Source organism: Stenella coeruleoalba (genome assembly GCF_951394435.1).
Source record: "Stenella coeruleoalba genome assembly, chromosome: 15".
NCBI classification, from domain to species: Eukaryota; Metazoa; Chordata; class Mammalia; order Artiodactyla; family Delphinidae; genus Stenella; species Stenella coeruleoalba.
In genome coordinates, this window is record NC_137161.1 from 23,420,089 (window position 1) to 23,443,661 (window position 23,573).

A 23,573-nucleotide genomic window follows, 5' to 3' on the forward strand; every position below is an offset into this window, starting at 1 on the left:
CAGAAGAGTGACATGAACTAGTTTTAATTACAGAAGATTTCCAAACAGAGGTAGGTTTGGAGGTAAATTTTAAAGGAGATAAACAGGATTTAGGAGATACTAATAATCTCATGCATTAGATGATTTAAAGGGAATATGACTCAAAGGATAGAAAACTGCACATTATAAAGATTTGCTTATAAGAGTCACTAATTCCAATGAGAAAGTAGAAGTCAGATTTGTGAAAAAACAAAACTGTAGTTATCCAGGAAGCTCTGACCTCTCAGAATGAAATCTAGCCCCGTGTGCTCCTGGGGCATATGTGGGCCCACAGCATTCTGGTTGGGGTTTTAGTCTGGGCAGAGAAGAAACTGAAAAAAGATAGAATAGGACCAGCTGTGGAGAAAGTGGTAGAAATGCTAACAGACTAGAAAAGAATAGTCTATTAGAAATAGAGGCTTAGCACAGGAGGAAGCTCCTGACCCTCTGCATGTATTTGGCCCCCACCAAAAGCATCTCTTTCTGGGATCTTTCAGAAGTTATGGAGTGAGGGGAAGGGCAGCAGTTCCAGTTGTTGCCTGTGATCTTACCACCACAGTTAATTACTGCTAATGCTCTCATAGTTCACAACTTTTTTTTTTTTTTTTGGCCGTGCTGCGCGGTATGTGGGATCAGGGATCAAACCCGTGCCCCCTGCAGTGGAAGCTCGGAGTCTTAATCACTGGACCACCAAGGAAGGCCCACAACAAAGTCTTTATCAGGGATAAACCTGTAGCCCTCCATTTAAATTTTTCCCCAACATTTTATTATGAAAACTTTCAACATAAGAAAAGTTGAAAAAATGATACAGTGAATTCCCATGTATCCACCATTTAGATTCTACAGTTTATATTTTCCTATATTTGTTTTACCACATCTATCCATTCAGCACACCATTTTAATTTTCGGTGCATTTCATAGAAGTTGCGAGCATCAGCACACTTCACCCATAAATATTTCCGTATGCCTTATCCTGAGCTGAATATTTGTTTATGGGTTTGGGGTAGGGGTTGATAAAATTTACATGCAGTAGGATGTATATACCTTAAGTGTACCATTGGATGAAAATGACAAATTCACCTATGACTCACATTCCTACCTAGGTAAAGGACTTTCACATTCTCCCTAGAGTTCTCTTCTGCCTCTTCGCAGTTAATACCTCCCCCTCCCCTGGGGGACAGGGGAAGAACAACCACTATTCTGAATTTTTTCACTATAGATTAGTTTTGCCTGTCATAAAACTTTATAAAGTGTAACTATGCATTTTATGCTTCAGGTTCATCCATGTTGCAGATATTAATAGTTTGTTTCTTCTTTTGCTGAGTAGTTTTCTATTACATATACAAACATTATGGTTTGTTTATCCATTCTCAAATTGATGGACAACTGGGCTGTTTCAGATTTTTGGCTATTATGAATAAAGCTGCCATGAACATTCATGTACAAATCTTTTTGTGAACATAATGTTTTTATTTATTTTGGATAAAAATCTAGAGTGTAATTGCTCTTGGGCTAGATATACGTTTGGTTTTCTAATAAGCTGCCAGACCGTCAAAATGGTACATTTAGTGCCTTCACTAACAACGTATGAGAATTCCACATCCTTGCTAACATTTGGTATTGTCAGTTTTTTACTTTTAGCCATTGTGATGGGTATGTAGTAGTATCTCATTGTGGTTTTAGTTTGTATTTCGTTGATAACTAGTGCTATTGATCACTTCCTTTGATTATTTCCAATTCATATATTTTCCTTTATGAAGTATCAGATCAATTTTTTTGCCCATTTTTTAATTGACTATCATTTAACATTGAATTCTAGGAGTCCTGCATTGTAGAAGAGTACAACTTCTGCATTACTGCTGGACATTAGTTCAAATGGAAAAGGCATGAAGGTTTGAGTTGAGCAGAAGCACATTTACCATTTATTCAGTAAATGGTTATGAGTACCAACTAAGCATTAGTATTAGGGATACAGAAATAATACCTAGCCCCAGTTCCAAGGAGCCAAGATTATGAGGGTAGACAGACAAAAGTAAAAATTCTGATGTAGTGGTTTCACCGTTAAGTCACTAAATATTTACTGAGTACCTACTATAGGATAGGTACTGTTGTAGGTATTGTACATATAGAGGTAGGCGAACCAGACATAGTTCCTACTCTAATACAGCTTATTTGTTTTCTGGAGTGTATGTGGGGGAAGACAGTGCAGAGCCCCTGAGATGGGGAATGAGATTGATGTTGCGTGTATGTGGATCAGAAATGAAACCTGGCTGGAACGTACTTGCATGACTAGATGATTAGTTAGGTGATGGTCAGATCTTGCAGGGCTTTGTAGACCATGGTAAGAACTTTGGATTTTATTTTGAGTGTTTTGGGAAGCCATTCCAGAGTTTTAAGCAGAGAAGCGGCATGAGCTGGTTTCTGTTTGGCTAATAAACGCTGTGAGTGTGTATGTGTGTGTCCGCGCGCATGCACGTGCATGTGCAAACACACACATACAGAAAAACTGGTGAAGAAACCACTGCAGTCATCCAGAGGAGAGATAAATCCAACCTGGGGAAGGTGGGCAAAACTTCATATAAGAATAATGTCACAGCATAACCATGGATGACAAGGCATTTGCTAGGCAGAAAAGTCAGAGGTATCAGCGTGTGTTGTGTCTGTGTGTTTGAGAAACGAGAAATAGCTTTGGATGACTAGTTGGGTGGATGGTGGAACGGCAGGAGGTAGAACAGTCTAAGAAGGGCTTTGAAGGTTGAATTACAGGTGCAGGGTCATCGTATTAGACAATTACTTAGTTCTGTATAGATGGGCCCTCTGGAGTTGTGCCACAAGGTGGCCATGCTAGGGAGTTAGGCTTTGAAACTAAGGGCCATGAGCAGCTACTATACAGGGCTTCTAGTTAGAGATTTTCTGGAAGCTGGCGTCAGGGATGACTAGGTAAGGCACTGGTATGGATGTTTTAAAAACCAGGGAGGAGGCAAGAAACAATGGGGCCTGAAGTTAGGTAGAAGTTGTTGAAGTGAAGGTATAGAGGCTTTGGGGTTAGAATGAATTGTCATGAGGACATGAGGTGTGGATTAGGGCAAAAAGCTGATGAGTCCCTTTAAAAAATACAAAACAAACAGTATAAAATATTGAAACAATACAGAAGTGTATAAGAGTGTGTAAAATTCTCACCTTTATTCCATTCCTCTGAGGTGTACCTAAAAGTTGCATTTATTTGGTGTGTCTTCCATTTTTTGTGTGTATTTATTTTGTATATGTATTTAAATCTATTGTATATACACATACAATTGAAGTTTAAAATGGGGTTATAGTCTTCTTACCATTTTTTTGCAACTTTATTTTTTCATATGATACCAGTATACTTCTGCCTTAATTGTTTATTTACCCGCTACTTGGCATTCCATTGACTAAGTACCGTAATTTACTTAGTCACCACCTAATTGGTAGACCTTTAAGTGGTCTCAGGTTTTTTACTGTTCTGAGCAACGGTGAAATGATCATTCTTCTTTATTTGTCTCTGTACTATGCAAACACTGCCTGAGAGAATGTGTGAGGTGAGAAGCATGGAGTCGGATTATGACGGGGGAAGTTGTGGTTCTGTTCCCTCAGGAGTATGTATTGTGCTCTGGATCTGTCCTTGGGGAACCTCCAAAGCAGTGATCAGGCTGGTCAGAAGTCTAAAAGCCACATTCTAGTGGCAATATTCAAAAGAACTGGGGCTATTTCTCCAGATTTTAGCTTGCAGTTCACTGCTTCCAGGTATCAGATGGTTCTCAGAGGGAGACGGAATAAGGCTTTCTTGTGGAATTTTAGATGGGAAGAAATAGGAATAATGCGTAGAAGTGAGAATTCAACAGACTTGGGTTAGTTTGGGTAGGACTTTATGGAGCAGGACTTTCTGATGATTGGATTATAAGAGTGGTGGGTTTTCCATCATTGGGTGCATTCAAGCAGAGACTGAGGTGCTATGGAGGGGACGGTATGTGAAGCAAGTTGAACTCTAAGAATCATTCCAATTTTGGTTGATAACAGCATTCAAGACAGAGACCATGAGGCACTAAGATGGGAATAGCACTAACTGGGCAGGGTTGGGAGAGGGATTGACTGAGGGTCAGTTTAGGGGAGGTTGAGGCTGGAGGCGTCCTGGGGTATAGTGCTGGGAAACCTGGAATGCTGAGTGAAGCTGGGTGAGAGATCTGACTTCGTCTGCACTCTTGGTACAGATGGTCGCAGGCGTATCGGTCGGGGGGACATAGGGTTAGTGAGGAGTCTGAGGATAACTGTTATGGTGACTTAGGAGGCGGGGTTTATATGGGAGTCATGGTGATCCATGCAAGAAGGTAGTGTTTCTAGCAAAAGGAATGGATGGAGAACCTTGGTGCTGTTTGATTGCCAGTCAGTTTGGAGATGGCTAAGCTGGGAGCAGAGACTGGAGATGGCCTTTTGGATTTCATGCAGCAAATATTTATTAGGTGCTTGAGACAGAGCAGTGAATAGAACAGACAGATATCCCTTCCCTCATGGAGGTTACATTCTAGTGGGGAAGACAAATTACATAAATATATATAGTATATTAGACAGTGATAAATGCTAAATAGAAAAAACAGGAAATGGGTATGTGATGTATCAGTGGTAGTAGGGTTGAAATTTTAGAGTGGCCAGAAAAGGAGAAACTTTTCCTTCAAACTGGAGAAGATTATTTTTTTTTTAATTTATTTTGGGCTGCGTTGGGTCTTCGTTGCTGCGCGCGGGCTTTCTCTCTAGTTGCGTCGAGCGGGGGCTACTCTTTGTTGCGGTGCGGGGGCTTCTCACTGCAGTGGCTTCTCTTGTTTCAGGGCACAGGCTCTAGGAGCACAGGCTTCAGTAGTTGTGGCTCGCAGGCTCTAGAGTTGCAGGCCCAGTAGTTGTGGCGCACGGGCTTAGTTGCTCCACGGTGTGTGGGATATTCCCAGACCAGGGCTCGAACCCGTGTCCCCTGCATTGGCAGGCAGATTCTTAACCACTGTGCCACCAGGGAAGCCCAAGAAGATGATTTTGAATAGAGACCTAGAGAGAATGTGAGGAACAGCAAGCCGTGTGGGTTATATGAGGGAAGAAAATTCTAGGCATTGAGGTAGAAACAAGCATATTTGAGGAATGACAAGCAGACCTGTGTTGCCAGAATGGAGTGAGCAAGAAGGTGTTAGGAGATCAAGTTAGAGAGATCTAGATCTTTCAAAACCTTGTAGGCCAATGCAGAGTTTGGATTTTTTCTAAGCAATGGGAAATCATTATTGGGTTTGGGTAGAGGTATGACATGACCTATGTTTTAACAGGATCACCCTGGTTGCTGTATTGAGAGTAGCCTGTTGGTGTGAGGATGAGGGAGTAGAGGTGAGGATGGCATAGGATAAGGGAGACCTGTAAAAAGAGGGTAATGCAGTAAGCCTGGTGAGAGATGATGATGGCTTGGACTAGGTAGTGCAAATAGTGAGGAGTTGGGGCTTCCCTGGTGGCGCAGTGGTTGAGACTCTGCCTGCTGATGCAGGGGACACGGGTTCGTGCCCCGGTCCGGGAAGATCCCACATGCCGCGGAGCGGCTGCGCCCGTGAGCCATGGCCGCTGAGCCTGCGCGTCCGGAGCCTGTGCTCCGCAACGGGAGAGGCCACAACAGTGAGAGGCCCGCATACTGCAAAAAAAAAAAATAGGAGTTGGACCTGAACAGCTGATTATAGGCTAGGAGAATCCGTGTGGGGGATCATAACTCTGCCTCAAGGTGTAGGGCCCCAGGGTTAGTGGGAAATCATTGGAGGAAGAGACTTTGGGGAGCAGAATCTAGATCATGGCTGTATTGGGGGCAATATTGGGCTTGGAACTTGGATTAGGGCCTGGTCTGGGGCCAGTAAAGGCATCAGAGTGAGATTCATTGGTCTGTGAGAAGATCAGGGTTGGAGTCTGGGTCTGGGGAATATTATTAGGATAGGGACCAGTTTTGGGCTGAGGACTAGTTTGGGGTCAAAGTTGTTGTTGGAGGCCAGTACACTTTTTCTGCATCTTCTCATCATATTCTTGGACCAGGGTTGGTTGTAACCACCATCTCCCATCCCATTGAGCTTACCCAGGGGGATTGGAGGAATATGGAAGCTATAGGGCCTTCTCTTCCTTGAGTGTCATGGGGGTAGACACAGGCTCAGCCCTGCCTGGTTGAAGCCAGCTGACTTTACAAGTTGGGACCTACAGTCAGGGAGGGGTGAGGAAGGTGCTTGATTCAGGTCTTTTTTCCCCCCAGATGGCCCACTGCGTGACCTTGGTTCAGCTGTCCATTTCATGTGACCACCTCATTGACAAGGACATCAGCTCCAAGTCTGACCCACTCTGCGTCCTTTTACAGGATGTGGGAGGGGGCAAATGGGCTGAGGTAAGAAGGACTATGGGGGATAAAGTTGTGGAGGGAGGCTAGGACTCTTTTGGGTTGGAAGGTGCATGACTGTGATGCTTATTGGCTTCTGCCCACAGCTTGGCCGGACTGAGCGAATACGGAACTGTTCGAGCCCTGAGTTCTCCAAGACTCTGCAGCTTGAGTACCACTTTGAAACAGTCCAAAAGCTCCGATTTGGCATCTATGACATAGACAACAAGACGCCTGAGCTGGGGGATGATGACTTCCTAGGAGGGGCTGAGTGTTCCCTAGGACAGGTATGCAGAGCCAGGGATTAGAATCCTTCAGACACAGGTTAAGTAAGAGCACTGTCAGATAAACCAGACTGCTTGGAACTTGGAGGTTGGGGTCAAACAGGACCTAGCCTTGTCTGAGACCTTGGTACCCCACCCACCCCTGCTCTGCCCCAGATTGTGTCCAGTCGGATACTAACTCTACCCTTGATGCTGAAGCCTGGAAAACCTGCTGGGCGAGGGACCATCACGGTAAGGAGGAACTCTGCTGGGGTTTGTGGGTGGTTGTGTACTTATATCCATGAGGAATTCATGAGATGGTACAGTCTCCTGCTTCTTCCCCTACCTAGGTCTCAGCTCAGGAGCTAAAGGATAGTCGTGTAGTGACCATGGAGGTGGAGGCCAGAAACCTAGATAAGAAGGTGTGTGTGGAAGGAGGTCTTGGGAGTTCAAGAATTAAGCGGACAGGGATGGTGTGTTGGAAGGGGAAGGGTGGGAAGGTCTTTCATAGTGGTTGTCAGGTGCCTGAGTCTAAACTGCGGTCTCTGTGATATTGACAGGACTTCCTGGGAAAATCGGATCCGTTCTTGGAGTTTTTCCATCAGGGTGATGGGAAATGGCACCTGGCATACAGATCTGAGGTGTGAGACCCCTGGGATTGGGTATGATGGGGTAGGAGAGAATCTCCTGGGGCTTGTGATTACCAGGGTTTGGAGCACAGGGCTAAAGAGTCTGCATATGGGTAAGAAGAATGGCAGCTCCCCACATGCCAACGCAGAGCTCACTAGAGGCCTTGCCCTCCACCTTCAGGTCATCAAGAACAACCTGAACCCTACTTGGAAGCGCTTCTCTGTTCCCCTTCAACATTTCTGTGGGGGAGACCCCAACACACCCATCCAGGTGAGGAGCTTGCCTCCTGAGTGGACTGAGCAGGGGCAGAGAGCCTGGGGAGGGATTTATTCTCACCTGCCACTTGCCTCCTGGTCTTTATATACACACACACACACACCTTCCCTCCTAGGTGCGATGCTCAGATTATGACAGTGATGGTTCACATGACCTCATTGGTACCTTCCACACCAGCTTGGCCCAGCTGCAAGCAGTCCCAGTGAGTGCTGGCTCAGGGGTATTGAGGTGGGCCTAGGGGCTACAGCTCCAGGAAGAGAGGGAGGGCAGGGCAGCTCCAATCCTAGCTAATGCTCTAGAAGTTTCCTACTCTAATTTTTCTTTCCTTACCAGGCTGAGTTTGAATGCATCCACCTTGAGAAACAGCAGAAAAAGAAAAGCTACAAGAACTCTGGAACTATCTGTGTCAAGATTTGTCAGGTGAGACAATAGCCCATGTGACCCAGTCTCTGACTTCTAAGCTCCGTGACCCCAACCCCTTCACTCCAGCTATGACCATGGTTTCATCTACAGGTAGAAACAGAATATTCATTCTTGGACTATGTGATGGGAGGCTGTCAAATCAACTTCACTGTAAGTTGCTTCATCAGGGGCAGGAGAACAGATCCAGGGTGCAAGGTGGCCTTCAGCTCCCCTCCTCTTCTTCTCCCAGGTGGGTGTGGACTTCACGGGCTCCAATGGAGACCCTTCCTCACCTGATTCCCTGCACTACCTGAGCCCAACAGGGGTCAATGAGTACCTGACAGCACTGTGGAGTGTGGGCAGTGTGGTTCAGGACTATGATTCGTAAGTAACTTTGTCTCTTGCCCGTCCCCACTTCCTGCAGATGCTTTAGCCTCTGGGCTCATGGTCCTCTCACTGCTTCTTCCCCCATTCACTGTCTTCCCACAGGGACAAGCTGTTCCCAGCATTTGGATTTGGGGCCCAGGTACCCCCTGACTGGCAGGTGAGTGTTTTTTCCCCTCCCCTACTCCTGTTTTTAGTTTCAGGGTCCTGATTTTGGGGGATGTGGTAAACTTGCTGCTTGGCATCCCGGAGTTGCAGGGATGTATCCTTACAGGCATGTATATAACAAATGCTCAGGACTAAATATCTCTGTATGTTGCTTGGTACGTACCATAATGCCCTTTTTCTTAGCACAAAAGTGGTCATGGGGAAAGAACCTCATTTTTTTCTTGCCCTCAGGTCTCCCATGAATTTGCCTTGAACTTCAACCCTAATAACCCCTACTGTGCAGGTAAGTCCCCGATCCTCCAGCGTAAGGTATATCTGTCCATATCTAGAGAGGCAAGGGAGAATGGGGGTGGGGAGATAGACACCTGACTCCATTGGCCAGAGGAGTGGATTTTAGAGCTAGGCCTCTGGAGTCAAATCTTCATCCTGCCACTTGCTAATCATATGACTTGGGGCCAGTTGCTTAGCTTTTGTGTGCTTTGGCTTCATAATAAGACTAAATATTATAGGATATTGAGTATTTAAGAAGATGCATATAAAGTTTGAAGCAGTAAGCCTGGCATATACTAAGTGTTCTCTAAACTATGAGAGCTATTATATTATCATTATTATCTTTGCCTAGAAGCTCACAGGGCATCAGTGGAAGCCTTGGTGCCTCCCTGCAGCTCTATTCATGGTACTTTTTGCCCCACACTCTTTTGTCTAGAGAGGGCCAAACCCAGTGTTTCCCTAGCACCCACACAAGAGCAACAAGCTGAAGTGGAAAACTTGACCTGACCTGATCTGACCTGGGTTTTTATTTTTGACATGGGTTCAGACTTAGAGAAAAGTTGCAAGAATAATTACAGGGATTCAGGTCACTGGGGATCCGGGGTCAGGGCCTGGGTCACAGGGGCTGTTGTTTACCTTCATCCAGATTCCTCAGACATGGACATTTTACCACATTTGCTGTGTCATTCTCTCACTCAGATTTTCTCTCTTCCTCCTCTCTCTCTCTCTCTATATATATATACATTTTTTTTCCAGAAATGTTTGAGAACTGTGGTGAATAATCCCTGCCCCAAGTTTGCCTCCATGGCCCCATCAACTTTACACTCATCATCATCTGCATGGCCCTTTATCCCTGAATACTTCAGTGTTCCCTAAAATCAAAGACATTCTCTTACATAACCACAGTGCAATTCTCAAAATCAGGAAATTAACATCAATACAATACTATTACTCAATCTATAAAATTTATTCAAAATTTTCCAGTTGTCCTCTTCTATAGCAAAAGAAAATCTTGGATCACACGTTTCATTCAGTTGTCTTCCAGAGTTCTTCATGTCTTTCATGATATTGACATTTTTTAAGGTTAAAGGCCAGATCATTTGTAGAATGTCCTTCAGTTTGCGTTTACCTGATATTTCCTCATAATTAGATTCAAATTATGCATTTTTGGCGGGAATACCACAGAAGCCATGCTGTGTATTCAGGAGGCACATGATGTTGATTTATCCTCTTACAAGTCATATTAACTTCGATCACTTGGTTAAGGTAGAGTCTACCAGGTTTCTCTACTATACAAGTCTGTTTTTTTCTTTTTTTTTTTTTGCGGTACGCGGGCCTCTCACTGTTGTGGCCTCTCCCATTGCGGAGCAACAGGCTCCGGACGCGCAGGCTCAGCGGCCATGGCTCACGGGCGCAGCCGCTTCGCAGCATGTGGGATCTTCCCGGACCAGGGCACAAACCCGTATCCCCTGCATCGGCAGGCGGACTCTCAACCACTGCTGTTTTTTTCTTTATATGTAATTAAAAAAAATTCTTTTTATGAAGTATAGTTGATTTACAATGTTGTGTTAGTTTCCAGTGTACAGCAAAGTGATTCAGTTTATATATATAAATACAGTTTATATACACACACACACATATATATCTTTCTCATATTCTTTTCCATTATGGCTTATTACAGGATATTGAATATAGTTCCCTGAGTTACACAGTAGGACCTTGTTGTTTATCTATTTTATGTATAGTAATTTGTATTGGCTAATCCCAAACTCCTAATTGATCCCTCCCCTATCCCCTTTCCCCTTTGTTAACCATAAATTTGTTTTCTATGTCTGTGAGTCTGTTTCTGTTTTGTACACAAGTTCATTTGTATCATATTTTAAAATATTTCACTTTTTATTTATTTGGTTGCGCTGGGTCTTAGTTGCGGCAGGCGGGCTCCTTAGTTGCAGCTCGTGGGCTCCTTAATTGAGGCCACCAGGCTCATTAGTTGTGGCCTGCGAACTCATAGTTGCGGCATGCATGTGGGATCTAGTTCCCTGACCAGGGATTGAACCCGGGCCCCGTGCATTGGGAGCTCAGTCTTAACCACTGTACCACCAGGGAAGTCCCTGTATCATATTTTAGATTCCACATATGAGTGGTATTATATGGTATTCGTCTTTCTCTTTCTGACTGACTTAGTGTGATAATCTCTAGGTCCATCCATGTTGATGCAAATGGCAATATTTCACTCCTTTTTATGGCTGAGTAGTATTCCACTGTGTGTGTGTGTGTGTCACGTCTTTTTTTAATTCTAATTTTTAATCATTTTTAATTAATTAATTTTTATTTTTTGGCTGTGCCGCGTGGCATGTGGGATCTTAGTTCCCCGACCAGGGATCAAACCCATGCCCCCTGCAGTGGAAGCACAGAGTCCTAACCACTGGACCACCAGGGAATTCCGTGCATTTCTCTAATAATTAGCAATGTTGAGCATCTTTTCATGTGCCTATTGGCCATCTGTATGTCTTTTTTTTTTTTTAATGTATCTATTTTTGGCTGCATTGGGTCTTCATTGCTGCATGTGGGCTTTCTCTAGTTGTGGCAAGCAGGGGCTACTCTTCGTTGTGGTGCACGGGCTTCTCATTGCGGTGGCTTCTATTGTTGTGGAGCACGGGCTCTAGGCATGCAGGCTTCATTAGTTGTGGCTCGTGGGCTCTAGAGCACAGGCTCAGTAGTTGTGGTGCATGGGCTTAGTTGCTTCACGGCATGTGGGATCTTCCCAGACCAGGGCTTGAACCGTGTCCCCTGCATAAGTAGGCGGATTCTTTTTTTTTTTTTTTTTTTTTTTTTTTTTGTGGTACGTGGGCCTCTCACTGTTGTGGCCTCTCCTGTTGCGGAGCGCAGGCTCAGCGGCCACAGCTCACGGGCCCAGCCGCTCCGCGGCATGTGCGATCTTCCCGGACTGGGGCACGAACCCGTGTCCCCTGCGTCGGCAGGGGTACTCTCAACCACTGCGCCACCAGGGAAGCCCGGTAGGTGGATTCTTAACCACTGTGCCACCAGAGAAGTCCCTGTATGTCTTCTTTAAAGAAGTGTCTGTTTAGGTCTTTTGCCCATTTTTCGATTGGGTTGTTTTTTTTGTTACTGAGTTGTGTGAGCTGTTTGTATATTTTAGAGATTAATCCCTTGTCGGTCGTATCATTTCCAAATATTTTCTCGCAGTCTGTAGGTTGTCTTTTCATTTTGTTTACGGTTTCCTTTGCTGTACAGAAGCTTGTAAGTTTGATTAGGTCCCATTTGTTTATTTTTGCTTTTATTTCTATTTCCTTGGGAGACCGACCTAAGAAAACATTGGTACAATTTATGTCAGAGGATGTTTTGCCTATGTTCTCTTTTAGGAGTTTTATGGTGTCCTGTCTTATATTTAAGTCTTTAGCCATTTTGAGTTTATTTTTGTGTATGGTGTGAGGGAGTGTTCTAACTTCACTGGTTTGCACGCGGCCGTCCAGCTTTCCCAACAGCACTTACTGAAGAGACTGTCTTTTCTCCATTGTATATTCTTGCCTCCTTTATCAAAGGTAATTGACCATAGGTGTGTGAGTCTGATTTTTTTCCCTTTTAATTAATAAGTATCCTTTGGGAGGATACTTTGAGGCTGTATAAATATCCAATCACTCATCAGTTTTTACCCTCTAGTTTTAGAATCCATTGATGATCCTTGCCTGAATCAGTTATCTCTGATTGTCAAATGATTCTATAATTTCTCCTTCTACATTTATTAAGGAAGAACGTTTTCTTCTCTCCCATTATTTAATATCTCTGTGGATTCTTATGTTATTAAATGGGTTATAATTCATTATTTTATTAAGTGGGTTATAATCTGATGCTCTCAGCACTCCTAGATTTGTTCAGGGGATTCCCCCTAATCTGGGTTTACTGTGGGTTACAGGGATGATTGGGTAGAACTGATGTTCTACCCAATGATGTGGGATGATGTGGGTAGAACTGTGGGTTACAGGGATAATTGAATGAAATGCACCCAGGTTCCTAAATCTCCTTGGCCAGTATAGAGTGATGTCAGGACTAGCTGAACCCTGACAGGCCCAGTATTTTACAGTATTCTTTGCCTTTCTTCTCTAGGCATCCAGGGCATTGTGGATGCTTACCGCCAGGCCCTGCCCCAAGTTCGGCTCTATGGCCCCACCAACTTTGCACCCATCATCAACCATGTGGCTAGGTTTGCAGCCCAGGCTGCACATCAGAGGACGGCCTCGGTGAGGGTCATGGGAGGTAGTGGGTGGGGAGAGGGGACTTGGTCAGGGCCTCCCTTGTAACAGGAGGCTTCTTGTCAGTGTGGGAATATGTGGCTGGAATGTTTAGAGGGTCTGCCTCAGTATATGAACGAACTTGCCCTTAGCAATACTTCGTGCTGTTGCTGCTGACCGATGGTGCTGTGACAGATGTGGAGGCCACACGTGAGGCTGTGGTTCGTGCCTCCTTCCTGCCCATGTCAGTGATCATCGTGGGTGTGGGTGGCGCTGACTTCGAGGCCATGGAGCAGCTGGATGCTGATGGTGGACCCCTGCGTACACGCTCCGGGGAGGCAGCTGCTCGTGACATAGTGCAGTTTGTGCCCTACCGCCGCTTCCAGAATGTGAGTAGGGACAAGCTCAGTGGAGTTTAGTCTTCCACCTCTCCCTGATGTGAGTGGGGATACTTACCCTTTCATCTGAGCCTGGGGCAGGGTTGGGTGTTGGATTTTGTATCCTTTCTGGGGTATGAAATGTAGACCTGGGGAAGCTGTCATGGGTCATCACTGAACCTGCCCCTCTTCTCCTTGGCAGGCCCCTCGAGAGGCACTGGCGCAGACTGTACTTGCAGAAGTACCCACGCAACTGGTCTCCTACTTCAAGGCCCAAGGTTGGGCCCCACTCAAAGCACCTCCACCTGCAGCCAAGTGCCCTGCACAGGTCCCTCAGGCCTAGATTCCCTTGGAGGGGTAGACTGTGGCCAGTCCTCAGTCCTGTGTTCCTAAGGTCCCCCAACCCTGTTTTATACTTTTATATGTTTTATACTTTTATGCTTACTTTTATACTTGCTATAGCCACTCTTGATCTCACCTGCTTGTCCCTGGAGCCTCTCATTCAATAAAGATCAATGAAGACCACACTTTGCTACCACTCTGTGTTTCTGGGTGGGAGTCTGCTATTAGCCACATTTACTTCTCTCTGAGCTTATTTGTTGACCTTAGAGATTGTTGAGTGAAGGATTCATCTGATATAATAGCCCCACTCAAAGAAATTGGGTATTCCTGGTCACATATCTAGAGACACTGACTCTGTTTTTGAAAATGCAAAGACTGAATGTAAGCCAAACACCTAGCCTGCCCTGCCTCAGAGCAGAGCTGAGCTGTGAACACAGACAAGGTGGAAAGTGCTAGGGGAGGGGTGAGTTTTAAGATGGAGCAGGAGCTATGCTAGACTTCCTGGAGGGATGGAGCAGTGGTGATTCTAGTCCTAAAAATGGGCTATAAGCCTAAATTTTTTAATAGCTAATTTTTTTCTTACTAGAAAATAAATATGTATATTCATTTTAGGAAAAAATAAATATCACCCAAACTCCTATGTCCCAATAAAATATTTGGTGCATATTTTTTAATACTTTATGCATATTTTTAGTGATACATGTTTTTTTGTTTTACAAAATTGGGATCATACCATACATACTATTTTAGTATGCTTTAAATGTTTTTAAAATGTGTGCTAGTTAGTACAAAATTATTTCAAATATAAATATTGTATAAAATAGATTATGGAGCAGGGTGTATTTTCTAGGTCTGACAGATTTTTCCCTAAATAGATATTATACTGTTTGCACTTTGTTTTTATTATATTTTGGGTATTTTATCCATTAGAACTTACTGCTGACCTCATTTTTTCTAATGCTTGTGTATTACTCTGTGTATGAGTGTACTATAGCTTATTTAGCCAATCCCTAATTTATCAAGATTTGGGTCCCTTCTAGTTTTCTTCTGTTATAACAAACAGTGCTGTAAGGAATATCCTTCTACATTTATCTGTGCATTTACAGGAATGTTTCTGAAGGATTTATTCCTACAAGTGAAAATGCTCAAAAGATAAGAATATTTAACATTTTAATAGATATTATAAATTGCCTTTCATAACAATTTTTTACCCATTTTGTTAATCTGACAGGCAAAAAAAATCTCATTTTTAGTTTGAATTTATTTATGAAGGCTAGGTATCATTTTATATGTTTATTTGTCGATTGTATTTCTTCTGAACAGCCTTTTTATAGATTGTTGTTGTTGTCCTTATAGCCCTTATTCTGTTACAGTTATTCAGTTATTAATACATGTTGAAAATATTTCCTCCAAGGCTATTGTCTTTTCAGTTATAGTATCTTTTGGTCTATGTAACTCTTCGGATATGGAAATTAAAAATTTTTATGTATACCAACCTAGCTTGCTTTTTAAGAAATTATCCATATATCATTATTTACTTTTCATGACATTAAACATGCCCTTATATTACCATTTCTATTGTCTCCATATTATTTTTGTAGTGTACTTTGTCTTCTTAGATACTATTTCCAGTTTTTTCCTTCATGAACAACAGTAGGATGGACATCCTTAAAGTATTAACTTAGATTATACCTAGGTATCCTTTGGATCCATGCTTAGAAGTGGAATTGCAGTGATTAAAAAGTATAAAAAAATTTAAGGCTTGGGGCTTCCCTGCTGGCGCAGTGGTTGAGAGTCCGCCTGCCGGTGCAGGGGACACAAGTTCGTGCCCCGGTCTGGGAAGATCCCACATGCTGCGGAGTGGCTGGGCCCGTGAGCCATGGCCGCTGAGCCTGCGCGTCCAGAGCCTGTGCTCCGCAACGGGAGAGGCCACAGCAGTGAGAGGCCTGCGTACTGCAAAAAAAATTTAAGGCTTTTGGTACTTACTATGAAGTTGCCCTCTAGAAAAGCTGTATTAGTTCATTAGTTAGAAAACCTTAGGCTTTAAGAGTAATAACCCCAAAATTTAAACAGATGGATGCATGTTCCACTCCCCCCACATACTCATGCATTCCACTTTCTAGAGGTGTAACCACTGTTAATAGTCTATATATTCTTCCAAAACATGAACACACTACAAAGGATCCTAATAGTCAAGATGTTGCACGTTTCTTTGTTCACACTTGTTTTCCTTTTCTCCTCTTGGCCTGGGCAGAACTCATTAACCCTTTAATGTCCGTCTCCTCCCTCTTTTTCCCTCCCATTCTACTTTTGACCCTTAGAGTGAAGAGTTCTTGGATCAATGAATTCTCCCATTTTTCTGGAGCATCGTCTCTCCCCTATCAGGGTCCTTGAGGGCAGGGACTGGTAAATACTAGACCACCTGTACTGTGCCTAGCATAGTCGTGCACTCAGGTCCCAGTAAAGACAACCTGAGTAAAGGCGACCAGGCCTGCATCAACTCTGACTCAGATGCTTCCTAGAGGTTCTCAAGTCTCCCTAGTTTTTACCTGAAGGGGTAGTTCCTCCTCCACCTGCACCTAGCAAGAGTTGGGGTGAGAATTGAGGTGCACAAGCATGGCTTCATGCTGACTGGCAGCTCTGCAAGAGGGTGGTAGGCTTGGGGTCCTGCTGTGTTTGAGCTCTTCGTTAGCTGTGTGACCTTGAGCAACTTTCCTGACCTGAGTGGCTTCCGCCTCTGTGGCTGTGAAGATTAGTTAGGGTAAGGCATATAACGTCCAGAGTACTGTCTTGTGCACATGGTAAACACTCCATAAACATCATCTACTGCTGCGCCCTCAAAGAGGGCGTTTCGGTAGACCCCCCAACCATGTTTATATACCAAAGGCAACTAGAGCGCCACACACCCTTCTTCCCGCAATAGCCCTCCCAGCACTGATCCAGCTTCTTTCAGCATAGACCTCCACTCTACTCCAACAATCAGCATGTTTAATGGGCCCCCCCTGTGGCACTGTCCCCTGCCCCCTCTGAGGTTTGAATGCCATGGGCTCGGACTCGATACAAGCATGTGAAATGGGGGTGGCCCCAGTTGCTTAGAATCTGGATCTTCACCTTGGGAAAGGCAGCTGGGGGGTCATTCTGGGGAGACAAATGGATCATGCCAAGGCCTGGTCTCCCAAGGACTGCCTTCCTCCCCAATATTCCTTCACTGTGAGACAAACATACCTCTAGGTGGAAAGTCTGAATCTCAGATTTCTCCACATCGAAGGTGAATTTCCCCAAGAAAACTTCAGTCTCATCATCAACCTGGAGGCCCTAGTAAGTGAAGAATGAGTGGAGGAACAGTGAGGCACAGGTGGAGGAGGGAGAGTAACTGTTTAGCACCAACTCTGTTCAGTATCTGTATGCATATTCTCATTTATTTTTTGGTGTTAGGATAGTATAGTGTGGAATGTGGGCTCAAAGAAATCAAGTTGCAAATTTTAGTTCGACCACTTGCACTTCATAGGTTGTTGTGTGGATGCAAGGATATATAATCCATGTAAAGTACTCTGCACAGAGTAAGCACTCAATAAACCATAACTAATATTTGAATATGGTTATAATTATAACCTGCAGCAGCCTTGAGAGGCAAGTGGTAGTATCTCCATTTTATGGATGAGCGAGCAAAGACTCAGTAGTCTCAGTTTTCATGACTGCCTTGTGCTCTCTAGGCAAAAATCCCCCACCTCCTTGGCCTCAGCCCCACTTACATAGACTGCGAAGTCACGCGGGGCGCTCTTGGCTCCCCGGGTGTGTGCCACGCTGGGCGGTGGATGCTGCAGAGTGATGTCGCTCAGCTGCACACGACCCGGCAACTGGATCACCACCTGGCCCTGGTCGCCCTCAAAAGCCCAGCAATTCCCAGGGAACACATCTGGCTGCAGGCGGGCAGACAGACACACAGCCCATCAGAACCACAGGATAGGTTGACCCCATCATGGGCCCCGCCCAGTCCTCCAACCCCAGCCCGGTGTCTGCCCAGGGCCCCAGTACCTAGTAGGGCCAGGTCTCTTCAGTATCACGTCTCGGCCTCACCCAGAGCCTCACCCCAAACAAGCCAGGCCCTGCCTCCAGGACTTCTGCCCAGCAGGGCTCCGCCTGGCGCCACGCCCTCAGTTCAGTCAGGTCCCACCCCAGGGGAGCTGCGGGGATCCTTTTCCCAGAGTCCCGCCCCACGTCCCGTTCAGGGATCTAGGTTCCAGGCCCACCTCCAGGATAACCGTGGGCGGTCGCGCATAGTTCCAGAAGCTGAAGCGATTCCAGAAGTAGGCAGTGTTCGCATCCTCGTAGTCGGGGGACGTCTTCTCTAGGTCGATGGAGGCTCCTGGAGCAGGGAGAAGCAACCACTCAGGGGCTCCTAGGCCTGACTGACAGCTGGGGCAGGGTCTGTTTGAGGTTGGTCTCCTAGAGCCGCTCATGTGCATAGTTCTGCCTGTGTCTCTGAGTCTTACCCACAGAGCTCAGCGCATAGTCGGGTTTCCGCACAAAGTCCTCACTCAGCCTCTGGAATACGAGTTTGGCCACTCTCTGAAAAGAGAGAGGGCGGGGCCTGGAGGGGCGGGGCTTGCGGGCAGCTTTTATAGTGGGGCAGAGTTCTCTGGGGATAGACTTTGTGGGCCCCGGGAGAAATTCCAAAGGCGGGGCTCTAGGCAGGGCCTTAAGGCTCAGGACTCAGGGAGCAGAGCTGCAAGGTGGGCCGGGACTGTGCAATGGGCAGAGCCACGGGGCCAGGCTCCTGGGGCCCGAGCTCCTGGACCTGGTTCTGAGAACAGGATGAGTCTGCGGGGCTCACCTCGCTGTTGGCTGCGCGAACACTGGACACCTCCTTGTGGAGTTTAACCAGCTCAGCCCGGAGCTGCTGCAGCTGCTGCTCCTGGGAGCGCACGCGCTCGTGGTATTCGCTGCAGACAGAAGGTTGGCACGGTGCAGTTGGCTCCCTGTCCCCCTGGACACTTCAGCACCTTTGAGGCCCCCAACTCCCCACCCCAGGTGCTCTCTCTCACCTTAGAGTCAGTATCTCCTTAGGTTCCTGTTGGAGGGAGGAGGGAGGGACAAAATACAGTGCTGCTGAGCTCCCACCCACCTCTGTTCCCACCTCAGTGTGGGAGGCCAGACTCAAAGGGCCTTGCTTCTGAGGACTGCCAACCCCTGCCCCCCTGCCCTGCCCTTCCAGGACCTCTCAGAGACAGACCCTCAAGCACCTCTGGGCACAATCCTTCAGAAATCTCCTGTTTATATCCAGCCTTTCCTTAGGGTTATAGCTTCCAGCACTGCCCTGCTCCCAGCGGCCCAGGGGACTCCACACAACCTGCAGGTTCACAGCCTGCCAACCACCCACCCCGGGACAGTCTCCCCGACTCACATTCTCCAAAGGAGGGGCCAGGTACCGGAGTCCCCACCAGAGTGCTGGAGAAAGAGGGGGCTGGTCTCAGGGGAAGAGAAGGGAGAGGGTTTCCCTGGCATAAAGGGGACAGTGGGGAGAGAAGAGGCTTGAAGGGGCTGAGTCTGAGGGGGGGACTAGAAGGCTCTGAAGGGGACTGTGAGGAGCTGTGAGCCTCTGAAGAGACTGAGTGGGCTGAAGGGTACAGGAGAAAATGTACCACGTTTGCCTCCAAAGCAGCCAGGGCTAGGGCCTAGGGAATTCACTGCCCTCTCACCTGCCAGAAAGAGGCTCAGCAGTGACACAGCCGTGAGCAGGAAGCGGACGGAACAGACCTCCCTAAAGAACCGGAGGGAGGCTGAGGCCCCGATACCCTAGCGAACCCCACGGACCCCACCCCAGTGTCCTAGACCCAGCTCCTGTGAACACAGGTGTGAATCGGCTCAAGCCGCAGCCGGGTCTGGCCCTGCTCCCCACCCCCTCAAGGAGCAGCCCCTGGGGCTCCCCTTTCCCTCCCTCTGACCTGTACACACTGACCAGCACACCTCCTACCAGGGATAACAACACGCTCAGCACCTGGAAGAGTGGGCCTGAGGAGAAGAGAGGGGGCTCAGAGAAGGGACTAGGCTTAGGGAGGGGGAGAGGTGAGGGGCTCACAGAGCGTGGTGTTCGAGGTTCAGAAGGGGCTCAGGAAGGGGGCTCGGGGATAGGGACTCAGGAACAGCGGTGTGGGCTAGGAGAATTAGATGCGGGCGAGGAGAATGATTTGGATTCTCATTCTCAGGGAAGATGGATCGGGCTCAGAGAAAGAGCTGGAGAATCAGACACGGGCTGGGGGCTCAGAACTGAAACCAGGGCCCCAGAGGTGAGAAACGGAATTCGGAGAGGGGGGCCAGAGGGTCAGAGGGGATCTGGGCTGGCCTGGCCCGTACTCAGGAAGCTCTTGGACACTCGCGGGGGAGGTATCTCCTGCCTCGGATCCAGAGTCGAGAGGTCGAGCTGCTCCTCAGGGACACCGGGAGAGCCAGCCGGTTCTGCGGGAGCCCAAGGGGCTCCATTGAGGCCTTGCGCACCGCAGGCCCGCTGTTTCCCCGGCACCTGGCCGCAGGTTCCCCAGCCCAGAAGCAGAGCAGCCTCAGGGGCTTTGGTCCCAATGCAGCCCCATCCCGGGTCTCTCGCAGCACTCTGACGCCCCCGCGCCCAGAAAGCTCAGTCTAGACGTGGTCCCACCTCCCAAACGGTGGCCCCGCCCCCAGCCTTAGGTCTTGATACGGCCCCATTTCCCTGGTAGCCAACTCATGCTAACACCGAGGCCGCGCCTCCTCAGTGGTGCCCAATCACAGGACTTTCCCCGCCCCTCCCCAGGACAGTCCACCACACCGAGGCCCCCCTTTGGGGCATCTTATCTAGTACCTCCTGTTTTCACCCTACAGGTCCCGCCCCTTAGGAGGCGCCCGGATAGTTTTATCCCGCTTCCGCGCCAAGCCCCACCCCTTAGGCCCCTCCTCTCCCCCGGTTTCGACCCCGCCCGCACCCGAGGCCCCGCCCCTCACGGTTGCCGCGCCAGAGGCGGTCGGCCCACTGTGGCTCCGAGACGCCGGCTTCAGCCGAGAGCTTTCAGCCTTTGTGGTTCTTCCGGGCACTCCAGCGCTCATGGCGGGCTCACCGCAGCTAGAGCCCCGGCCTCTTCTGCCCTCGGGCTCCCCGGGCTCCGGCCCAGCTGACCGGTGCCCGCAGCTTTCCCCCGAGGTGATGCTCATAGAGCTGTTGCTGTTGTCGCTGTAGAAGTTGGGCGTGTGCTTGTGCGGGAACGCGGCAGAGCCCGGGCGGGGTCTTCGCTGCATCCTGACCCCGGGCTGCCCCCCTCACGGACGCCAGAATCACCGCCTGAGCCGCCAAGGCCCTCGGCCCTCCCTCAGCAGGTGCGCGCCGCCGGTACCCCAAGGACTCTGCGTGCAGCCAGCGTGCCCGGCGGCCTGACCCAACCCTCTCCCCTATATCTGGGCCTGGCTGCTGACTTCATAGAGGAGACCAGGGTCTCCGCCGAACGCTCTGGTGTGGAGTCACAGAGCTAGTCGTGACGTCACTGGGGAGCCTTGGCAGTCTCTCTTATTCTTTCCCAGGTTAAAGCAAGCAGTGACATCACAGCACTTCCCAGGACACCCCGTCCAAAACTGCACTCTGCGTAAAAGAATTTCTGTCCCCCTTCCTGCTTTGTTTTTCTCCTTAGCACTTATTACTGACATGCTATGTGTTTTCTTTTTCTTTCTTTCTTTCTTTCTTCCTTCCTTCCTTCCTTCCTTCCCTTCCTTCCTTCCTTCCTTCCTTCCTTCCTTCCCTTCCTCCCTCCCTTCCTCCCTTCCTTCCTTCCTTCCTTCCTTTCTTTCTTTCTTTCTTTCTTTCTTTCTTTCTTTCTTTCTTTCTTTCTTTCTTTCTTTCTTTCTTTCTTTCTTTCCTTTCTTCCTCTCTTTCCATAACCTGTTACTCCCAGTACAGCAGTAAACTTTATGAAGGCAGGGATTTTTGTTTTGTTCACTACTGTATCCTCCAGTGCCTAGATAGGCCTAGCATGTAGTAGGTGCTCAAATATCTGTGAATGAATAAATGTTAAGGAGCAAGGGATCACCCACAGCACTTCTCAATAAAGTCTTTTTAGTTTCTTAGTCTCTTTTGCTCTACAACCCTTCAGGCCCCTCCTCTCATCCTAGTCATTAGGCCAGAGAACTCTGACCTCAGGGATCTGTGGGTTCCTCTCCCAGACCCATATTCACCAGGGGTCTGTGGGGTGAGAATTCAGTACCCACCAATCTCCATACCCACACTCAGATCATCTGAGTCACCTAGAAGGGAATGAGGAATCACACATGATCACAGCCAAGCGACCAGATGTTCCCAAACTCCTGCTGTGTAACAGGATAGTACCAGTGCAGCTTATAGAAATTCAGGTTCCCAGGCACACCTTGAGATACTTTAGCATTTCTAGAGTGGGCGCAGGAATTTTCATGTATATTTTTTTAAAGATTTATTTATTATTTATATATTTTATTTATTTTTGGATGTGTCAGGTCTCAGTTGTGGCATACAGGCTCTTCCTTGCGGTGCGCGGGCTCCCCTCTAGTTGTGGTACGAGGGTTTTCTCTTCTCTAGTTGAGGCTCGCGAGCTCAGTAGCTGTGGCATGTGGGCTTAATTGCCCGGAGGCATGTGGGATCTTAGTTCCCCGACCAGGCATCAAACCCACGTCCCCTGCATTGTAAGGTGGATTCTTTACCACTGGACCACCAGGGAAGTCCCAGAATGTGCATTTTTTTAAAAAATTAATTATTTATTTTTGGCTGCGTTGGGTCTTTGTTGCTGCACGCGGGCTTTCTTTTTTCTAGTTGCAGCGAGCGGGGGCTACTCTTCATTGCGGTGCGCAGGCCTCTCATTGCGGTGGCTTCTCTCGTTGCGGAGCACGAGCTCTAGGCGCGCGGGCTTCATTAGTTGTGGCATGTGGGCTCAGTAGTTGTGGCTCACGGGCTCTAGAGCACAGGTTCAGTAGTTGTGGCGCACGGGCTTAGTTGCTCTGCGGCATGTGGGATCTTCCCAGACCAGGGCTCGAACCAACGTCCCCTGCATTGGCAGGCGGTTTCTTAACCACTGTGCCACCAGGGAAGCCCAAAATGTGCATTTTTAACAACCACATGTGTGATCCTGATTAGGGACCATACTTTGAAAAGCAGCGCAGTTCATCCTGTGCATATTACACAGCTAGGCAAATAGGTCCAGAGAGCGGAAAGGATTTTCCTGAGACCAAAGATTAGAATTCCAAAATCCTGCCCTGGAGTTCAGTACTCACCAGTAAACCACCAGTAAACCCCAAGTGAAGGACCTCTAGCTTTTGGTTAAGAAGTGTTTTGAACACCTGCTATGTACAAGCTAGGGACACACATTCAGTCACTCATTAATTCAATAAATGTGTTGAGTGCCTCCATGCTAATGCTGGGAGCTAGGGGATTCATTTATTAATACATCCATTCGGGCCGTGTTTTGAGGGTTTGCAATGTGCCAGACCCTGAGCTGGGCATTGAGGACAGTGAAGTGAACAAGGAACAACATGAGGTCCCATGTCCTTGAGTCCTCACAGGCTAGCAGAGACCAGCCTGGGGTCTGGCCCTCTCCCCTTGCCTCCATCCCCACCCTGTCGCAGCTCCCACCCTACAAGGAGGCAGGAAGGAGGCTGAAGCTGGTGCAGGCAGGGAGGACTGAACTGACCACAGGGACCTTACCCCTATCTCTCTGTCTTCCCACTTCCTCCCTACCCGTGACCCCCAGGCCTGCTGATTTTGTGTTTGACTAAAGGGCAGGGATTGCTGAACCTGCTGAGTGAGTCCAGT

The 23,573-nt window shown here is 47.6% G+C and overlaps 2 protein-coding genes across 7 annotated transcripts in view; one reads left to right on the forward strand and one right to left on the reverse strand.

Annotated features, from left to right (window-relative positions):
• The window catches only part of CPNE1 (copine 1), a 39,066-nt gene extending 23,592 nt beyond the window's left edge, over positions 1 to 15,474 (forward strand). For all 6 annotated transcript variants that reach the window (XM_079943977.1, XM_079943976.1, XM_079943974.1 and 3 more), the window contains 15 exons: positions 6,296 to 6,424; positions 6,523 to 6,702; positions 6,856 to 6,930; positions 7,029 to 7,100; positions 7,239 to 7,319; positions 7,489 to 7,578; positions 7,700 to 7,786; positions 7,918 to 8,004; positions 8,098 to 8,157; positions 8,237 to 8,370; positions 8,476 to 8,530; positions 8,770 to 8,821; positions 12,934 to 13,067; positions 13,211 to 13,447; positions 13,638 to 15,474. In XM_079943977.1, coding sequence (XP_079800103.1) covers positions 6,296 to 6,424; positions 6,523 to 6,702; positions 6,856 to 6,930; positions 7,029 to 7,100; positions 7,239 to 7,319; positions 7,489 to 7,578; positions 7,700 to 7,786; positions 7,918 to 8,004; positions 8,098 to 8,157; positions 8,237 to 8,370; positions 8,476 to 8,530; positions 8,770 to 8,821; positions 12,934 to 13,067; positions 13,211 to 13,447; positions 13,638 to 13,778 — 1,614 coding nt within the window. In that variant the 3' untranslated portion in view covers positions 13,779 to 15,474. The remainder of the gene's footprint in view (positions 1 to 6,295; positions 6,425 to 6,522; positions 6,703 to 6,855; positions 6,931 to 7,028; positions 7,101 to 7,238; positions 7,320 to 7,488; positions 7,579 to 7,699; positions 7,787 to 7,917; positions 8,005 to 8,097; positions 8,158 to 8,236; positions 8,371 to 8,475; positions 8,531 to 8,769; positions 8,822 to 12,933; positions 13,068 to 13,210; positions 13,448 to 13,637) is intronic.
• Positions 15,475 to 16,377: 903 nt separating this feature from the next.
• On the reverse strand, positions 16,378 to 21,058 carry SPAG4 (sperm associated antigen 4). The gene is made up of 12 exons (XM_079945790.1): positions 20,734 to 21,058; positions 20,132 to 20,233; positions 19,723 to 19,789; positions 19,477 to 19,538; positions 19,182 to 19,225; positions 18,823 to 18,848; positions 18,612 to 18,720; positions 18,271 to 18,346; positions 18,028 to 18,143; positions 17,530 to 17,697; positions 17,003 to 17,092; positions 16,378 to 16,915 (listed from the first exon to the last, which is right to left on the reverse strand). Exons 1-12 carry the CDS (start codon positions 21,041 to 21,043, stop codon positions 16,766 to 16,768), a joined length of 1,320 nt encoding a protein of 439 aa, XP_079801916.1. The 5' UTR covers positions 21,044 to 21,058; the 3' UTR covers positions 16,378 to 16,765.
• Between the last annotated feature and the right edge of the window lie 2,515 nt (positions 21,059 to 23,573).

Bases quoted from the DNA above. Each gene is read 5' to 3' on its own strand.
- SPAG4 (XM_079945790.1), bottom strand. From the start codon at position 21,043: ATGCAGCGAAGACCCCGCCCGGGCTCTGCCGCGTTCCCGCACAAGCAC. The intron at 19,226-19,476 runs GTGAGAGGGCAG...CTCTTTCTCCAG, and splicing joins GCTGAGCCTCTTTCTGGCAG to CACTCTGGTGGGGACTCCGG. The intron at 18,144-18,270 runs GTAAGACTCAGA...TCCCTGCTCCAG, and splicing joins CTATGCGCTGAGCTCTGTGG to GAGCCTCCATCGACCTAGAG.